Source organism: Rhinoderma darwinii, chromosome 2 (genome assembly GCF_050947455.1).
Source record: "Rhinoderma darwinii isolate aRhiDar2 chromosome 2, aRhiDar2.hap1, whole genome shotgun sequence".
NCBI classification, from domain to species: domain Eukaryota; kingdom Metazoa; phylum Chordata; class Amphibia; order Anura; family Rhinodermatidae; genus Rhinoderma; species Rhinoderma darwinii.
Genome location: NC_134688.1, coordinates 112,015,730 through 112,032,869, shown reverse-complemented (window position 1 = coordinate 112,032,869; position 17,140 = coordinate 112,015,730). Strand labels below are relative to the sequence as shown.

The following is a 17,140-nucleotide window of genomic DNA, read 5'->3' as shown; positions in this document are numbered from 1 at the left end:
CGTGAACTCAGCCTTGCAGCTCTTAAAGGCTATGTACAACTTTTGGGTCTTTCTTTTTTTCTTATTTGAAATGCATTGTGATTTAGGCTGCGTTCACATCTGCGTCAGGGCTCTGTTCCGACAACATTTTCAGTCGGAACGGAGCCCTGACTGACACAAACCAGAGATTTCCATCACCATTGATTTCAATGGCGACGTATCCAGAGCCAATGGTTTCCGTTTGTCTCCGCTGTGCAGGGGTTCCGTCGTTTTGACGGAATCAATAGCGTAGTCGACTACGCTATTGATTCCGTCAAAATGACGGTACCCCTGCACAGCAGAGACAACGGAAACCATTGGCACTAGATCCATCGCCATTGAAATCTATGGTGATGGAAACAGAAACCTCTGTTTTCCGTTTGTGTCAGTCACGGCTCCGTTCACTAGGAAAGCTCAGACGGAACGGAGCCCTGACGCAGATGTGAACTAAATTACTGAAGAAAAAAAAAAAATACAAAAAAATTTAAATTCTCAGTTTCACTTCACACGTCAGATGAGCCATCAGTGCAGCTCACCGACAGATTCCGGTCAGAACGGCTTTCATTCTGCAGCTTCTATGTATTGTAATACATAGAATTAAAATTGAGAGAGTCAAAAATCACTAAAAAAATGCATTTCAATAAAAAGACCTCTAAGATGTTTAGCCTAAAAAGGGGTTATGTGGGGACCGAAAATTAGAAGGGTACTCACTGCAGTATGTCAGTACACTGCTAATATACATTCCGGTCCACTGTCGCGCTGATATTTTAATAGATTTTTACAGCACTGCCGGGGGACCGGAAGTCTAGTGGCACACTAACTTAATGACGACACGACTCATCGTCATGTGACTGCTGTACCCTATAATCGCCTTAGCATTCATGAAGTTAGACTGTGCCACTACACTTACGGTCCCCCGACAGTGATGTCAAAATCTATTACAATATCATAATCAGCGCGACGGGGAACCGGAATGTATATTCGTGTACTCACATACTGCAGTACACTGCTAATAATTTTCGGTCCCCACATAACCTCTTGAAGTCTTAGGAGAATCTGTATTTTAAAACAAAAAACAACGCAGGGAAACTTGGAAAACACAAACGCCCTGAACTCATGGAAATAGGACGTGCCAAATATTTTGAAGGCAACATCTTGAGAAGGGCACAGGGTTAATTTTTTTTGCTTTGTTAGGCTTCGTTCACACCTGCATCAGGGCTCCCTTCCGATGGAACGGAGCCCTGACTGACACAAACTGAAACCATAGGTTTCCGTTTCCATCACCATGGAATACCAGATTAATACCGTAGTCAAAACGACAGAACCCTTGCACAACGGAGACAAACTGAAACCATTGGCACCGGATCCGTTACATTTGTAATCAATGGTGATGGAAACTGAAACCTACGTGTCAGTCAGGGCTCCGTTCCGACAGAAAGCTCCGTCAGAACGGATCCCTGACGCAGATGTGAACCAAGCCTTAGTAAAGCAGGTTTTTAATGAGGAAAACTTTTGCTTTCCTGCAAAAATTCTCCTTATAAAATATTTTGATCATATACTGTGAACACAAAACATGTATAGGAAATTCTTATTTTAAAAAGCAAAAAATAAAAAAACTAATAGAAACCCAGCTTTATAAAAACTCAACTATTCATGTGTATATATAAATACACATTTCATGCACTATAAGCATTTGTACCTCCCCCACCAGCATAATGCACTACACCGCACCATTATCTTGGCAAAAATGGTGCCAGGGTGCTGGACATTAAAAGGTTTTAGACAAACAGATTAGTGAGGCATGGCTGTTATGCGCATGCTTTGTGAAGCAATAGGATAGGTTACCATTGGTGTAGTGGCATGAGTCATGGTGATGCAAGGAAGGGGCTGAGCCATAGAAACAGCCACCGGAGCAACAGACACTGCTACAGGTGCCATGGAGACAGTAGGAGGCGCCATGCTTTGAGCAATGGTTTGCGCCAGCGCAGCAGAAAGTGGTGTAATATCAGGGTTTAACTGAGAGGCTGCGTTGGCCTGTGCAGAAGTAGGTGCGCCACTGGAAACCACCAGTTCTTGCTGTGTGACTGGTCGTGGTTGCAATGCCTGGCTGCTTAAAGTGGTGTGAGTTTGCGCAATACCATGGTTATAATTAGTCACGGTCCCCACTGTCTGTTCACTGGTTGGCGCTGTGGTGCTCAGGGTGCTAAGTGTAACCACCTTGGCTTGACTACGAAACTGAGCATTTTGGTCAAGCAGAACTTCGTTGGTTGCTGCCAGAACAGAGACTTGCTTTTTCATCTCCTCAATACGTCTCCTAAGCATGACATTTTCCTCTTCCAACATACGGTATTCGACAGGGGATGCACTGTAGTACCCATCGTATCCCAATCGTCTTCTTTTCATTACAGGATCATCAAAACGATCACCATAACGATAGGAGGATGAATAGTTTTCAGTTTCTGAAATCCCATCAAGGCCTCCAAAATGCTCAAAAGAACGTGCCGTTGTAACAGGAAGGCCTCCGGAATTCAATCCTGTACTCAGGACCCCTCCCCGTATATCACATGCGTATTCATATTGATAATCATAGTCCCTTTGCAAATGACGGAACTTGCACCTATCGCCACGCTGGCAATCACCTTTTAGGAAATCTCGACATATGGGAACCTCATCCTTATTAGCCAGGTCAGTGGGTGACAAGCCAAGGCCAACTGCCACCTTGTGTCGCAAGCGAGCAGGCAACTCTCCACTTTTCTTGTAGTGTTCTTCATCCTCCTTTGTGCCATGAATAAAACGGCAATTGATGCGAACGCACTGCTTATTCTGAAAGTCGTGACAGAAGACAAATTCATTCTTTTGCACCCCAAGATCAGAAACATCACTGGTGTCTGGATGCTTAAAGCGGCAGCGCTTCCCACGCCTGCATACATTGCGGAGAAAGTCACGACATATATAATCCACACCTGCAGCCGCTTCCTCACTGCCACTAACACTGCTGCCATTTGCATAATTTTCCCTGTTCGTCATTGTTTTTAGCAGCGCTTATTTGTGCTTTATTAAATCGTCAACAGTTATCGCTGCGCTTTAGTATGTGAGATGCACCCGGCAAAACGCTCTGTGTAAAAGATGTAAGAAAGAATATTACATTCAGCAATATTTCAGGCACAACAGTGATCTTTATAGATATGTAGAATGTAAAATTACCAGAAAAAGAAACAGATCGTTCAGGAGAGTATCCTAGAACGAATAATGCTATTCATACCATCTTCAAACTGAATGGGTTTTTATTGTTCGGGAATTTATGTTGCATGCTTAAATGGGTTGTGCCATGATAGACATTTATCACCTGATCGTTGGAGGTGTCACGATCACTAGAATAGGGCTCCCGTTCCTCCTCACTGCATGACCGAAGTGAGAACTCCGAACAGCGGTCGAGCATACATGGTGCTGCTCCATTCAAGCTCTATTGGACTAGCAGAGACATCGAAGTACAGCACTCTGCTGTTTCCATCAGTCACATGAACTTTGAAGGGAGCGGAAGGCTGATTGCTCTGCTCGATGCATGTTCCATTTAAACACCTCCTCACTGCCGGGGGTTCTAGTGATCGGTGGAGCCCCCAGCGATCAGACGTATATCACCCTTTCTTGTGGATAGGTGATAAATGTGTTTCTTTGGACAACCCCTTTAAAGTGTCCTTCCAGTTGTAATCTCCCGCCCAAACTAACATTGGCTATGGAGAGACACTCCTGCAATTAGAATTGGACCCGTGCACGATACTCTTCGGGCTACGTATGGTTGGCACAGGAATGTACCGCCCAGCATGCAGGAGCGTCTTCCACGGCCAATGTTAGTTCAGGCGGGAGAGTATAACTGGAGGGACACATAAGAATTCTTCAGTTTTGATAGTTAACTTTTGTCAAAATGTAATAGTGTGTAACTGTAAATGGACAAAGATATACCTAAGGCCCCACGCACACGACCGTAGTTTATCTGTAAATACGAATTAAATTGCGGACCCATTAATTTCTAATGGCCATGGACACCTTATCCAAATATACGGATGTGTGTCTATGCCATAGAAATGATCCACAAAATATAAAACAGGTCCTATTCTTGTCCGCAATTGCGGAACAGACTTGCCCATAGAAGTCTACGCACTCTTTTGCAATTGTGGACGGCTATGAATTTGTATCCGTAGCCGTTGGATCTGTGTTTGCGGACAGTAAAAACCTTTACAGTCGTGTGTATGAGGCTTAAGAGTAGGGAATAAAAGTTGTTTTTTTGTGGACTACTAAAATGGTTTTAAAAAAAAATTTAAATTAAAAAAAATATATTGTGTGACAGTAGGTAATTTCTCTGATCCAGAAGACTATCTGTAAAGCCCGCCAATGTCTTAAAGAGGCTCTGTCACCAGATTCTCAAATCCCTATCTGCTATTGCATGTGATCGGCGCTGCAATGTAGATAACAGTAACATTTTTTTTTTTTTAAAACGTTCATTTTTGGCCAAGTTATGAGCTATTTTATATATATGCAAATGAGGTTTGAAATGGACAACTGGGCGTTTTTTTTTCGTTATGTCCAACTGGGCGTGTTTACGTGTATGACGCTGACCAATCAGTGACCAGTCAGCATCATACACTCATCTCCATTGATTTAGGCCTCATGCACACGACCGTAAAAACTCCCGTTATTACGGGTCGTAATTACGACCCCTAATAACGGGCTCATAGACTTCTATTGGCGACGGGTGCCTTCCCGTTTTCTCACGGGAAGGTGCCCGTGCCGTTGAAAAAGATAGAACATGTCCTATTTCAGGCCGTAATAACGGCACGGACAGTCCATAGAAGTCTATGGAGCTCTCGTAATGACGGGTGGCTACATGTGTGCACCCGTCATTACGGCAGCGTTGCTAAGCGACGTCAGTAAATAGTCACTGTCCAGGGAGCTGAAAGAGTTAACTGATCGGCAGTAACTCTTTCAGCACCCTGGACAGTGACTACCGATCAGTATAAACCTGTAAAAAATAAAAGACGTTCATACTTACCGACAACTTCCTGCTTCCTCCAATCCGGTCTCCCGCCCGTTGCCTTGGTGACGCGTCTCTCTCGACATCCGGCCCGACGTCCTGGATGACGTTTCAGGCCATGTGACCGCTGCAGCCAATCACAGGTCAATCACAGGCTGCAGCGGTCACATGGACTGCCGCGTCATCCAGGGATGTCGGGCTGGATGTGAAGCGAGGGACGCGTCACCAAGACAACGGCCGGTTAAGTATGAATTTCTTTAACTTTTATTACAGAAAAGGCTGTCCCTTCTCTCTATCCTGCACTGATAGAGAGAAGAGGCTGCCGATTAGTGCAGTGCTATTTTGCCGCCAAAAACGTGCTCGTAAATACGGGTGGAATACGTGTGACACCGAACCCATATTTACGAGCACGGGTTCGTAAATACTGGTGCAAAACGGGTGGAATACGTGTGACACCGGACCCGTATTTACGGGTGGGAAAAAATACGGTCGTGTGCATGAGGCCTTACACAGCAGCGATGTGCAGCTACATACACAGAGATTAACGTTGATCAAGTGTCCGGATAATGAATACACATGAAATCCAGCCTGGACGCAATGTGTATTCAGAATCCTGACACTTCTGACTCTTTTCTGTGAGATTCCTGCAAGCCACGTGTAATCTCGCGAGATTACGGAGGTAAACGAGATTTCGTTTCCCTTGCTGGAAATCTCAAAGAAAAGATTCAGAAGTGTCAGGATTCTGAATACACATGACGTCCAGGCTGGATTTCATGTGTATTCATTATCAGGACACTTGATTAACGTTAATCTCTGTTTATGTGGCTGCACATCGCTGCTGTGTAAATCAATGGAGAGGAGTGTATGATGCTGACTGGTCACTGATTGGTCAGCGTCATACACGTAAACACGCCCAGTTAAAAACACAATACATGCCCAGTTGTCCATTTCAAACCTCATTTGCATATATATATAAAATAGCTCATAACTTGGCCAAAAATGAACGTTTTTTTTTTAAATAAAAAATAAACGTTACTGTTATCTACATTGCAGCGCCGATCACATGCAATAGGAGATAGGGATTTGAGAATCTGGTGACAGAGCCTCTTTAAGGAGAATTTACAGGATTCTTTTATTATTTTTGAAAGTAAAATGTTCTTAGAACCAAATTTCCTTAAAGAGGCTGTCACCGGATTATAAATGCTCTATCTCCTACATAATGTGACCGGCGCTGTAATGTAGATAACAGCAGTGGTTTTTATTTAGAAAAACGATCATTTTTGAGCAAGTTATGAGCAATTTTAGATTTAGTTTCTTAAAATCCAACTGGCCGTGTTTTTACTTTTGACCAAGTGGGTGTTGTAAAGAAGTGTATGAGGCTGACCAATCAGTGACCAATCAGCGTCATACACTTCTCATTGTTCCAGCCCATTGTTACAGTGTGATTGTGCAGTGAAAGAAGCTGGGCTGGAACAATGAGAAGTGTATGACGCTGATTGGTCACTGATTGGTCAGCCTCATACACACTCCTCTGTACAACCACCAGTTGGTAAAAAGTAAAAACACGCCCAGTTGTCTATTAAGAAACTAATTAGCATAAATCTAAAATTGCTCATAACTTGCTCAAAAATGATCGTTTTTCAAAATAAAAACCACATTACAGCGCCGATCAGATTATATAGGAGATAGGGCACTTATAATCTGGTGACAGAGCATCTTTAAGCAAATGCACTGCAATATAGTAGATAACATTTTTTTATCCAATTGAAGTCAATGGGGAAAAAGAACAAGTTTTATAAACCTCCCAAAGTTACGTTTTTTTCTGCTACATAAAAATCCAAAAGGCCAAGTTCAAACAAAACAGGATTCGCCATAGCCAAATCCGCTATGAATTTCTTATATTCTTTTTAATCTGTAGCTGAAACTCAGATTTCTTCCACGGATTGGCCAGTGGGTCCGCACACAGATTAGCCTCACTGTAATTCAATGGAGCTAATCTGCGACAAAAATAAACATGCTGTGGATTTTAAAACCCGAGGCGCGTTCATTATTCTTTGTACCCTACTCACATGCATTGCCGCCAGAATATTTGCACATTCTGTCAGGATTTAGACATAAATTCAGAGTGTGAACGTAAAGGGGGTTATCCAGGATGTGAAGATCTTTTATTATGGGCTAGAAACAAAATAAAAAGAATAGAATGTGACCAGAGGGCTCGGTAGCACTCACTGGTGACAAATGGTATTTCTGGTAGAATGCAAAAATTATAACATGAAAGCCGAGTCCTGATTGGCTGCTGCAGTTACATGTATGTTAACCACCAGATCGCCAGGGGAAAGAATAGGTAGGTATTGCTTTTTTGGTTTACTTCATTTCCAGCCCCTAATAAAGAATTTTCACACCCCGGATAAGGCTTCGTTCACATCTGCGTTAGGGCTCCGTTCCGTCTGAGGTTTCCGTTTCAATCACCAATGGTGACGGATCCGGGGCCAATGGTTTCCGTTTGTCTCCATTGTGCAAGGCTTCCGTCGTTTTGACCGGATGAATACCGTAATCGCCTACGCTATTGATTCCGTCAAAACGACGTAACCCTTGCACAACGGAGACAAACGGAAACCATTGGCCCAGGATCAGTCACCGTTGAAATCAACGGTGATGGAAACGGAAACCTACGTTTTCTGTTAGTGTCAGTCAGGGCTCCGTTCCGACGGAACAAAGCCCTGACGCAGATGTGAACATAGCCTTACCCCGTTAACATCAAAAGTAGTCAGAAATAGCTACAAATTCATAAATAATCTGACTGTGTATTTTCCATATGTAACAATCCTACAGTTTAATGTCCTATAGGAGAGTGGCTTTGTTTAGTGTTCATACAGTGGCTCGGTGAAGACAAAATTCCTCAAACCAGCCCCATGAGGTAAATTACGTCGTGTACTCTATACTCAGTGTTAAACGTGACGCAGCATGGATTAATAGCGGGGGGGAAACTCCCCACGTCCTATGAGAATTACGACCGGCTGCCCGTGCACGGGAACACTCGCAGAAGTATAAAGGTAGAGCGCTCATTCAGCCCCTAAGCGCCCGCTAGAAGAACGCGGTAACAGGAAAGAAGCCACTACGTCATAGCTGGCGGCCATTCACACATTACGTAGACATAGAACCTGCTGGCTGCGCACGTATCGCTACAGCCAATACAAGACTCCAAGCGTGGCAACGCTGTCCACACAAACAGGCCCATACGTACCAGGTCAAGCCCTCGAGTCAAGGTCTGCTTAGTTAAACAGCGGGCTCGGTGCCTACAACTACTGCAGAAACATCGGTTCGTCGTAGATACAAAGTAACCGGAGACATTAGCTTATAACGACGCCAGAAGGAGCTACTCACAGCAGCACGGCACGAAACCACGCCCTCTTCCGGAGCGGCGTGTACGTAGCGTAAGGAGGCGTGGTTCCGTGCAGGAAGTAGTGGCATTGTAGAAAGGCGCGGCTTGTAACAGAGAACTAGGGGTGTCTTCACACGGTGCTCTCAAATCGTGTTTTTTATGTCGCGATTTCGGCAAACACCGTGATTTGACCGCAGTATGTGAATAGACCCTCGGGCTGGGTTCACATTGGCTGCACAATTTTACCGGTAATGCACTGCAAAATCTTTAGACCATTGGCCACTGTAATCGATCCAGGTTTTGGCCGCATGTAGATACCGTTGACCGTACACTACCGCGTACAATGGCCCATATTTACTACGACTGTTTTTTTTTGCACCAGTCTAAATAAAGGAGATGGTTAGAGTGATTTGCGTCAAATTTATTAAAAGCTACATGCCTCATAATAAATTTGGCACATTTTCACACAGTGTTTTCTGGTGTAAACGCCTCGAAATATAAAGGCGGGACGTTTTTTGTTTAGCCCCTGTTTTAAAACACGGCGCATAAAAAAACGCCAGAGAAGGCTACATGCAAAAGTTGCATATTTTGCTGTGGAAAATATGCAGCAAAACCGCAAGAAATTTGCAGAAAAAAAACGCACCCGAGGGTGCATTTTTCAGTGTAGTTTTGATGTGTAGGCGTTTTGATGCTGTGGGTTTTGCTGCGATTTTCCTCAGCACTAGGCAGAAATCGCAAGCGGAAACATAAGATAAATTGACATGCTGCAGATTTAAAAATCTGTGCCGCAGGTCAATTTACATGCGGGAAAATACTGCAGCGTGTACGTGAGATTTCCTGGAATCTCATGGTCTATGCTGGTGCTGTATTAGGGTATGTTCACATGGCCTTTTTTCAGGCAGTTAACGCCCCTGAAAAACGGCTGAAAATATTGGGGCTGAACGCCTCCAAACATCTGCCCATTGATTTCACTGGGAAAAACAGTGTTCCGTTCCCACAGGGCGGTTTTTACGCGGCAGTTTTAAAAAATTGGCTCAATAGAAAAACAGCTCCAAAAACGGCCGTAAAAAACGCTTGATGCATAAAAAAACAGCTGTAAATCAGAGGCTGTTTTTCCTTGAAAACAGCTCCGTATTTTACAGCCGTTTTTTGTTTAGCGTGTGACAATATCCTTATGCTGCGGTTTTGCCGTATGCAAATATGCACGGCAAAACCACACGTAATACGCATCGTGTGCATTGACCCTAAAAAGGAGCATGTCACTTCTACAGCCGTTGTTGGAGCTGTTTTTCTTAGGGCATGTTCACATGGCTTATTTTCAGCCGGTTTTTGGGCCGTAAACACCCCGAAAAACGGAACCTGAACGCCTCCAAACATCTGCCCATTGATTTCAATTTGGGAAAAATGGCGTTTCGTTCCGACGGGGCGTTTATTTTGCAGACGTTTAAAAAAACGGCGCGTATAAAAGCGCCCAGTAAAAAGAAGTGCATGTCACTTCTTGAGCCGTTTTTGGAGGCGTTTTTCATTGTGTCAATAGAAAAACAGCTACAAAAACGGCTGGAAAAAACGTTTGTGGTTTCAAAAACGGCTGAAAATCAGAGGCTGTTTTCCCTTGAAAACAGCTCCGTATTTTACAGCCGTTTTTACTTTAGCGTGTGAACATAGCCTTAGTGTCAATAGAAAAACAGCTACAAAAAACGTCTAGAAAACACGCCTCAAAAAAAAATTTCAGCTTCAAAAACGGCTGAAAAGCAGAGGCTGTTTTCTATAAAACATGTGTCAACATACCCTAAGGCAGGGGTCTCAAGCACGCGGGACACAGAGCCGCTAGTACAGACTCTGCTCTGGGACTCTGGAGTCCCCTGACATCGCTGTCCACATATGGACAGTGTGTCAGGATCTTCCCCAGAGCGGAGTCCCGGGCAGAGCACTAGTATAGGCTCTGCTCTGGGACTCTGGGGAAGCCTCTGACATCGCTGTCCATACATCGACAGTGATGTCAGGGGCTTCCCCAGAGCAGGACTCCCAGTGATGTCAGGAGCACAGCTGGAGTTCCAGGAAGAGCCTACTATCGCTCTGCCCGGGACTCCAGCTCTGGGGCTGCCCCTGACATCCATGTCCATATATGGACAGTGATGTCAGGAGCAGAGCTGGAATCCCAGGCAGAGTGGCTCTGCTCCGGGACTTCAGCTCTGGGCAAGCCCCTGACATCACTGATCACTGTCCATATATGGACAGTGATGTTAATTGCTTCCCTAAAGTTCCTGCGCAGAGCCTATACTAGTGCTCTGATCCGGGACTCCGGCTCTGAGTTTGCCCCTGATATCACATTCTGGTCCAGGAGGATCCCCTGACGTCACTGTGTATGGACAGTGACGTCAGGGGCTCCAACAGTAGAGGAATCTCCAGCCAAAGCGTCGGCAACACTCTGGCTGGGGATTCCACTACTAGAGGGAGCCCCAATGGAGCTATCTACTTCGGGTGTGTGTGGCATTATCTGCAGAGGGCACTGTGGCAGCATCTGCGGAGGGCACTGTGGCAGCATCTACAGAGGGCACTGTGGCAGCATCTACAGAGGGCACTGTGGCAGCATCTACAGAGGGCACTGTGGCATTATCTACAGAGGACACTGTGGCATTATCTACAGAGGACACTGTGGCATTATCTACAGAGGACACTGTGGCATTATCTACAGAGGGCACTGAGGCATTATCTACAGAGGGCACTGAGGCATTATCTACAGAGGACTCTGTGGCACTATCTAAAAAGGGGCTGGCCAATCTTGACATGTGTGTCTGCCAAACGCTGCTGAGCCGCCGGACTGCATTTAGCGACTTAGAGTATGTTCACACGCAGGAGCAAATTACGTGTTAAATTACAGAGCTGTTTTCAGGCGAAAACAGCTCCTGAATTTTAGACGTTTTTGCAAGTACTCACGTTATTCGCTGCATCTTTTACGGAAGTAATTGAAGCTGTTTTTCAATGGAGTTTCAATGAAAAACGGCTCCAAAAACGTCCCAAGAAGTGACATGCACTTCTTTGACGCGGACGTCTTTTTACGTGCCGTCTTTTGACAGCGACGCGTAAAATTATACCTCGTCTGAACAGAACATCGTAAAACCTATTGCAAGCAATGGGCAGATGTTTGCAGGCGTAAAGGAGCCGTCTCAGGCGTAATTCGAGGTATAAAACGCCCGAATTACGTCTGAAAATAGGCCATGTGAACATACCCTTAAACTGGAAAACTGGATTGTTGAAATAAGCACGTGGAGAATGTCGCTGCAGAATTTAGTATGTCTGTTAACGTTGGACATTATCTGCATTTGTCTATGAGCTCCAAATTAATGAATGCTCTCTCAATGGTGGATCTGAGAGAGGCCGGCCGGAGAGACCATGACACGCAGCTTCAGTGTTCAAATGATCTCTGCCCTAGGGGGCGGATCCATCTTTATTTATAGGAAAATGAGAGTAGGTGGTGACCTCATACTTGCAAACATAAACATTCTATATATGGTAATATCCCAAAACTCCACATATGGTATAATGACAGGAAAGGTGCAGGCTTTGGTTTCAGCCAATCATCTACAATATGATAATGACTCTGATTCAGCCAATAAGAATTATTTTAATGCATTATAATAATACTTCACCCTCCAAGCCCCAGGTGGCCTGAGCCTTGTCCCATGGGAAGACACACATTTCAGATACACAAGTTAAAGAGGCTCTGTCCCCAGATTTTGCAACCCCTATCTGCTATTGCAGCAGATCGGCGCTGCAATGTAGATAAGAGTAACGTTTTTATTTTAAAAAAACGAGCATTTTTGGCCAAGTTATGACCATTTTTGTATTTATGCAAATGAGGCTTGCTAAAGTCCAACTGGGCGTGTTTAACCCCTATCCGCACCAGGACGTAACTGTCCGTCGTTGCGGGAGGTTACTTCCCGCACGAGGACGTACAGTTACTGAGTTAATCCCGGTGCACACTGTCGGCGACAGTGTGCACCGGGAATCGGGAGGTCAGCTGTCGCCGACAGCTGACACTCACCTCTTGCCGGCCAGCGGTCCTTTGCCGCTGATTTCGGCGCATTAACCCCTTAAATTCGGCGATCGGGTGCAATCGCCGAATTTTAGGGGTTTCTAACATATCGGCAGACCCCCGTCCGAAATCGCGGGGTCTGCCGATAGTTAGTATGGCAAACGGAAGCCAAACAATGGCTTCCGGGTCTGCCATGGATGGAAGCCCATCAGGACCAACCTTCGGCTGGTCCTGATAGGCTTCCTGTCAGAGTGACAGAAAGTCACTGTGCCGTTACCGATGCACACTGTCGGCGACAGTGTGCATCGGGAACTTGGAGATCAGCTGTCCCCGACAGCTGACACTCTCCAGTGTTGCCGATCAGCGGCTCATCGCCGCTGATTTCGGCAATTAACCCGTTACATGCGGGGCTCGATTGCGATCTCCGCATGTAGCGGGTTTGTAGCGCATCAGCAGCCCCCATGCAATCGTGGGGGCTTCTGATGCTTGTGATGGCACCCGGGGGCCAGACAACGGCCCCCAAGTCTGCCATGTATGTCAGCCTATGAGGATCAGCTTCTGCTGATCCTCGTAGACCAACTGTCAGAGTGACTGTGACGTCACACTGACAGTTGGAATACATTACACTACCTAGGTAGTGTAATGTATTCTAGCAGCGATCAGAGCTGCAGGTCAAAAAAAGAAAGTGTAAAAAGTAAAAGAAAAGTTAATAAACAAAAATATAAAGTGTAAAAAGTAAAAAAAAAAGTTAATAAAAATGTTTTATAAAAGTGTAAAAATAGAAGGTTTTGTTTTCCTATAATAAGTCATTTATTATAGGGAAAAAATGAAAACGTTAAAAAAAAGTACACATATTTGGTATCGCCGCGTTCGTAACGACCCAATCTATGAAACTATAATGTTAATTTTTCCGCACGGTGAACGCCGCAAACAAAATAAATGGAAAACTGTCAGCGTCGCTATTTTTTGGTCACCACCCCTCCCAAGATAGAGAATAAAAAGTGATCAAAAAGTCGCATTTACCCCAAAATGGTACCAATAAAAACTACAACCCGTCTCGCAAAAAACAAGACCTCCCACAGCTTTTTTGACGAAAAAATAAAAACGTTACGGCTCAAAATAGCGTGTCCCAGAAAATAAATTATTTTATAGAAACTTAATTTTATTGTGCAAACGCTGCAAAACTTAAAAAAATCTATACACATATGGTATCGCCATAATCGTACCGACCGGCAGAATAAATGAAAACGTAATTTATTGCGCACGGTGAACGCTGTAATAAATAAAGAATTTAAAGCGCCAAAATCGCTGTTTTTTGGTCACCTTAGCTCTAAAAAAGATCCTGAGGGGCCAAAATGCTCACTATACCCCTAGAAAAATTCCTTGAGGGGTGTAGATTCCAAAATGGGGTCACTTTTGGCGGGTTTCCACTGTTTTGGTCCCTCCGGGGCGTTGCAAACCCGACATGGCACTGAAAACCAATCCAGCAAAATCTGCGCTCCAAAATCCAAAAGGCGCTCCTTCCCTCCTGAGCCCTGCTGTGGGTCCAAACATCAGTTTACGACCACATATGGGGTATTGCCGTAATCGGGAGAAATTGCTTTACAAATTTTGGGGTGCTTTTTCTCCTTTATTCCTTGTAAAAATGAAAAAATTCTATGTTTCCACAGAAAAATAGGTGATTTTCATCTTCATAGACTAATTCCACTAAATTCTGCAAAAAAACTGTGGGGTCAATATGCTAACTATACCCCTAGAAAAATGCCTTGAGGGGTGTAGTTTCCAAAATGGGGTCACTTTGGGGGGGTTTCGACTGTTTAGGTACCACAAGACCTCCTCAAACCTGACATGGTGCCTAAAATATATTCCTAAAAAAAGGAGGCCCCAAAATCCACTAGGTGCTCCTTTGCTTCTGAGGCCGGTATTTCAGTCCATTACCGCACTAGGGCCACATGTTGGATATTTCTAAAATCTGCAGAATCTGGGCAATAAATATTGAGTTGCGTTTCTCTGGTAATACCTTCTGTGTTACAGATTTTTTTTTTTATTACAAATGAATTTCGGCAAAAAAAATGAAATTCGTAAATTTCACCTCTACTTTGCCTTAATTCCTGTGAAACGCCTAAAGGGTTAAAATATTTTCTGAATGTGGTTTTGAATACCTTGAGGGGTACAGTTTTCAAAATGGGGTGATTTATGGGGACTTTCTAATATATAAGGCCCTCAAAGCCACTTCAGAACTGAACTGGTCCCTGAAAAAATAGCCTTTTGAAATTTTATTGAAAATATGAGAAATTGCTGCTAAAGTTCTAAGCCTCGTAACGTCCTAGAAAAATAAAAGTACGTGAAAAAAAATGATGCAAACATAAAGTAGACATATGGGGGATGTTAACTAGTAACTATTTTATGTGGTATTACTATCTGTTTCACAAGCAAATACATTTAAATTTAGAAAAATGCAAATTTTTGCAAATTTTTGCTAAAATTTGAAGTTTTTCACAAATAAATATTGAATTTATCGACCAAATTTTTTCACTAACGTAAAGTACAATATGTCAGAAGAAAACAATCTCAGAATCGCTTGGATAGGTAAAAGCATTCCGGAGTTATTACCACATAAAGTGACACATGTCAGATTTGAAAAAATCATCTGTGTCCACCAGGCCAAAACAGGCGGTGTCCTAAAGGGGTTAAAGTAAAAGTCCAACTGGGCGTGTATTATGTGCGTACATCGGGGCGTGTTTACTTCTTTTACTAGCTGGGCGTTCTGACGAGAAGTATCATCCACTTCTCTTCGTTAATACCCAGCTTCTGGCAGTGCAGACACAGCGTGTTCTCGAGAGATCACGCTGTGACGTCACTCACTTCCTGCCCCAGGTCCTGCATCGTGTCGGACGAGCGAGGACACATCGGCACCAGAGGCTACATTTGATTCTGCAGCAGCATCGGCGTTTGCAGGTAAGTCGATGTAGCTACTTACCTGCAAACGCTGATGCTGCTGCAGAATCAACTGTAGCCTCTGGTGCCGATATGGCCGACACGATGCAGGACCTGGGGCAGGAAGTGAGTGACGTCACAGCGTGATCTCTCGAGAACACGCTGTGTGTCTGCACTGCCAGAAGCTGGGCGCTGTGAAGAGAAGTGGATGATGCTGATTCGTCAGCATCATACACTCCCATTCCTAACGCCCAGCTAGTAAAAGAAGTAAAAACGCCCCGATGTACGCACATAATACACGCCCAGTTGTACTTTTACTGTAAACACACCCAGTCTTTATATGTATGTAATTGGCTTTATGACCTTGTATTGCATATATATGCGCTCTGTGTGTCACATTATTATGCTTGAGAAAGGCTCATATTGAGCTGAAACGTTGCACCGTGGAATAAAAGGATCTTCACTTTGAAAATTCGGTAGTGCTGTCTCCATTTCTTTTTTGTCTTGCCCGTTGCTTGCAATGGGTCTTACGATGTTCTGTGCAGACGAGCTGTCATTTTACGCGTCGCTGTCAAAAGACGGCGCACAAAATAACGGCCGTGGCAAAGAAGTGCAGGACACTTTTTGGGACGTAATTGGAGCTGTTTTTCATTGACTCCATTGAAAAACAGCTCCAATTACATCCGTAATGGACGCCGCGAAAAACGCGTGCACTTGTAAAAACGTCTGAAATTCAGGAGCTGTTTTCGCCTGAAATCAGCTCCGTAATTTCAGACGTATTTTACGTTTGCGTGTGAACATACCCTTATAGTAATATAGTGTTATAGTAGATCAAATAACTAATTGATTAACAATAATTTTGTATTGTATCAAATTTGAAAGTAATGCGGCCCATCAACTTCCCATTTTTTCTATATGCGGCCCACTTACCCGGCCGAGTTTGAGACCCCTGCCCTAAGACCTCCCACACACGAGCGTTTGGTCCGTGATATAAGCTCCGTACTTCGGCTGCATTTCCCGGACCGAACACACTGCAGGGAGCCGGGCTCCTAGCATCAAAGTTATCTATGACGCCAGGTGTCACTGCTTCGCTGCGGGACAAGTGTCCCGTACTGTAATCATGTTTTCAGTATGGGACAGTAGTTCCGCGGTGAGGCAGTGACACCTGGCGTCATAGATAACTTTGATGCTAGGAGCCGGCCTCCCTGCAGTGTGTTCGGTCCGGGAAATGTGACCTACATTCGGACCATATATCACGGACCGAACACGCCCGGACAGTGAACAAAAATGGCCATTATAAAATGATCAACTGTCAGTTTTTCATGGCCGTTTTGCATCAGTGTCTCTCCAAAATTTCATCCATTTTAATGGCCGTTTGATATCCGTTTTGCATCTGTTTTTCATGGCCGTTAGGGTATGTTCACACGGCCTAAAATGCGGGGACTAAACGCCTCCAAACATGTGCCCATTGATTTCAATGAGAAAAACGGCGTTCCATTCCCACGGGGCATTTTTCAAGTGCATGTCACTTCTAGAGCCGTTTTAGGAGCCGTTTTTAATTGACTCAATAGAAAAACAGCTCCAAAAACGGCCGTCAAAAAACGCAAGTTGCTTAAAAAACTGCTGAAAATCAGGGGCTGTTTTCCCTTGAAAACAGCTACATACTTTCAGCCGTTTTTTGTTAAGCGTGTGAACACAGCCTTAATGAATTTCATTAGTCAGGATTTTGTTGTCCCAA

The 17,140-nt window shown here is 44.3% G+C and overlaps 1 protein-coding gene across 1 annotated transcript; it reads right to left on the bottom strand.

Moving 5' to 3' along the window:
• Window positions 1–281: 281 nt before the first annotated feature.
• On the bottom strand, window positions 282–8,488 carry ZC3H10 (zinc finger CCCH-type containing 10). The gene is made up of 2 exons (XM_075852137.1): window positions 8,292–8,488; window positions 282–3,133 (listed from the first exon to the last, which is right to left on the bottom strand). The coding sequence occupies exon 2, from the start codon at window positions 3,043–3,045 to the stop codon at window positions 1,810–1,812; it is 1,236 nt and encodes a 411-aa protein (XP_075708252.1). The 5' UTR covers window positions 3,046–3,133; window positions 8,292–8,488; the 3' UTR covers window positions 282–1,809.
• Between the last annotated feature and the right edge of the window lie 8,652 nt (window positions 8,489–17,140).

Excerpts from the sequence above, each read along its gene's own strand:
- ZC3H10 (XM_075852137.1), bottom strand. The coding sequence starts at position 3,045 with ATGACGAACAGGGAAAATTATGCAAATGGCAGCAGTGTTAGTGGCAGT.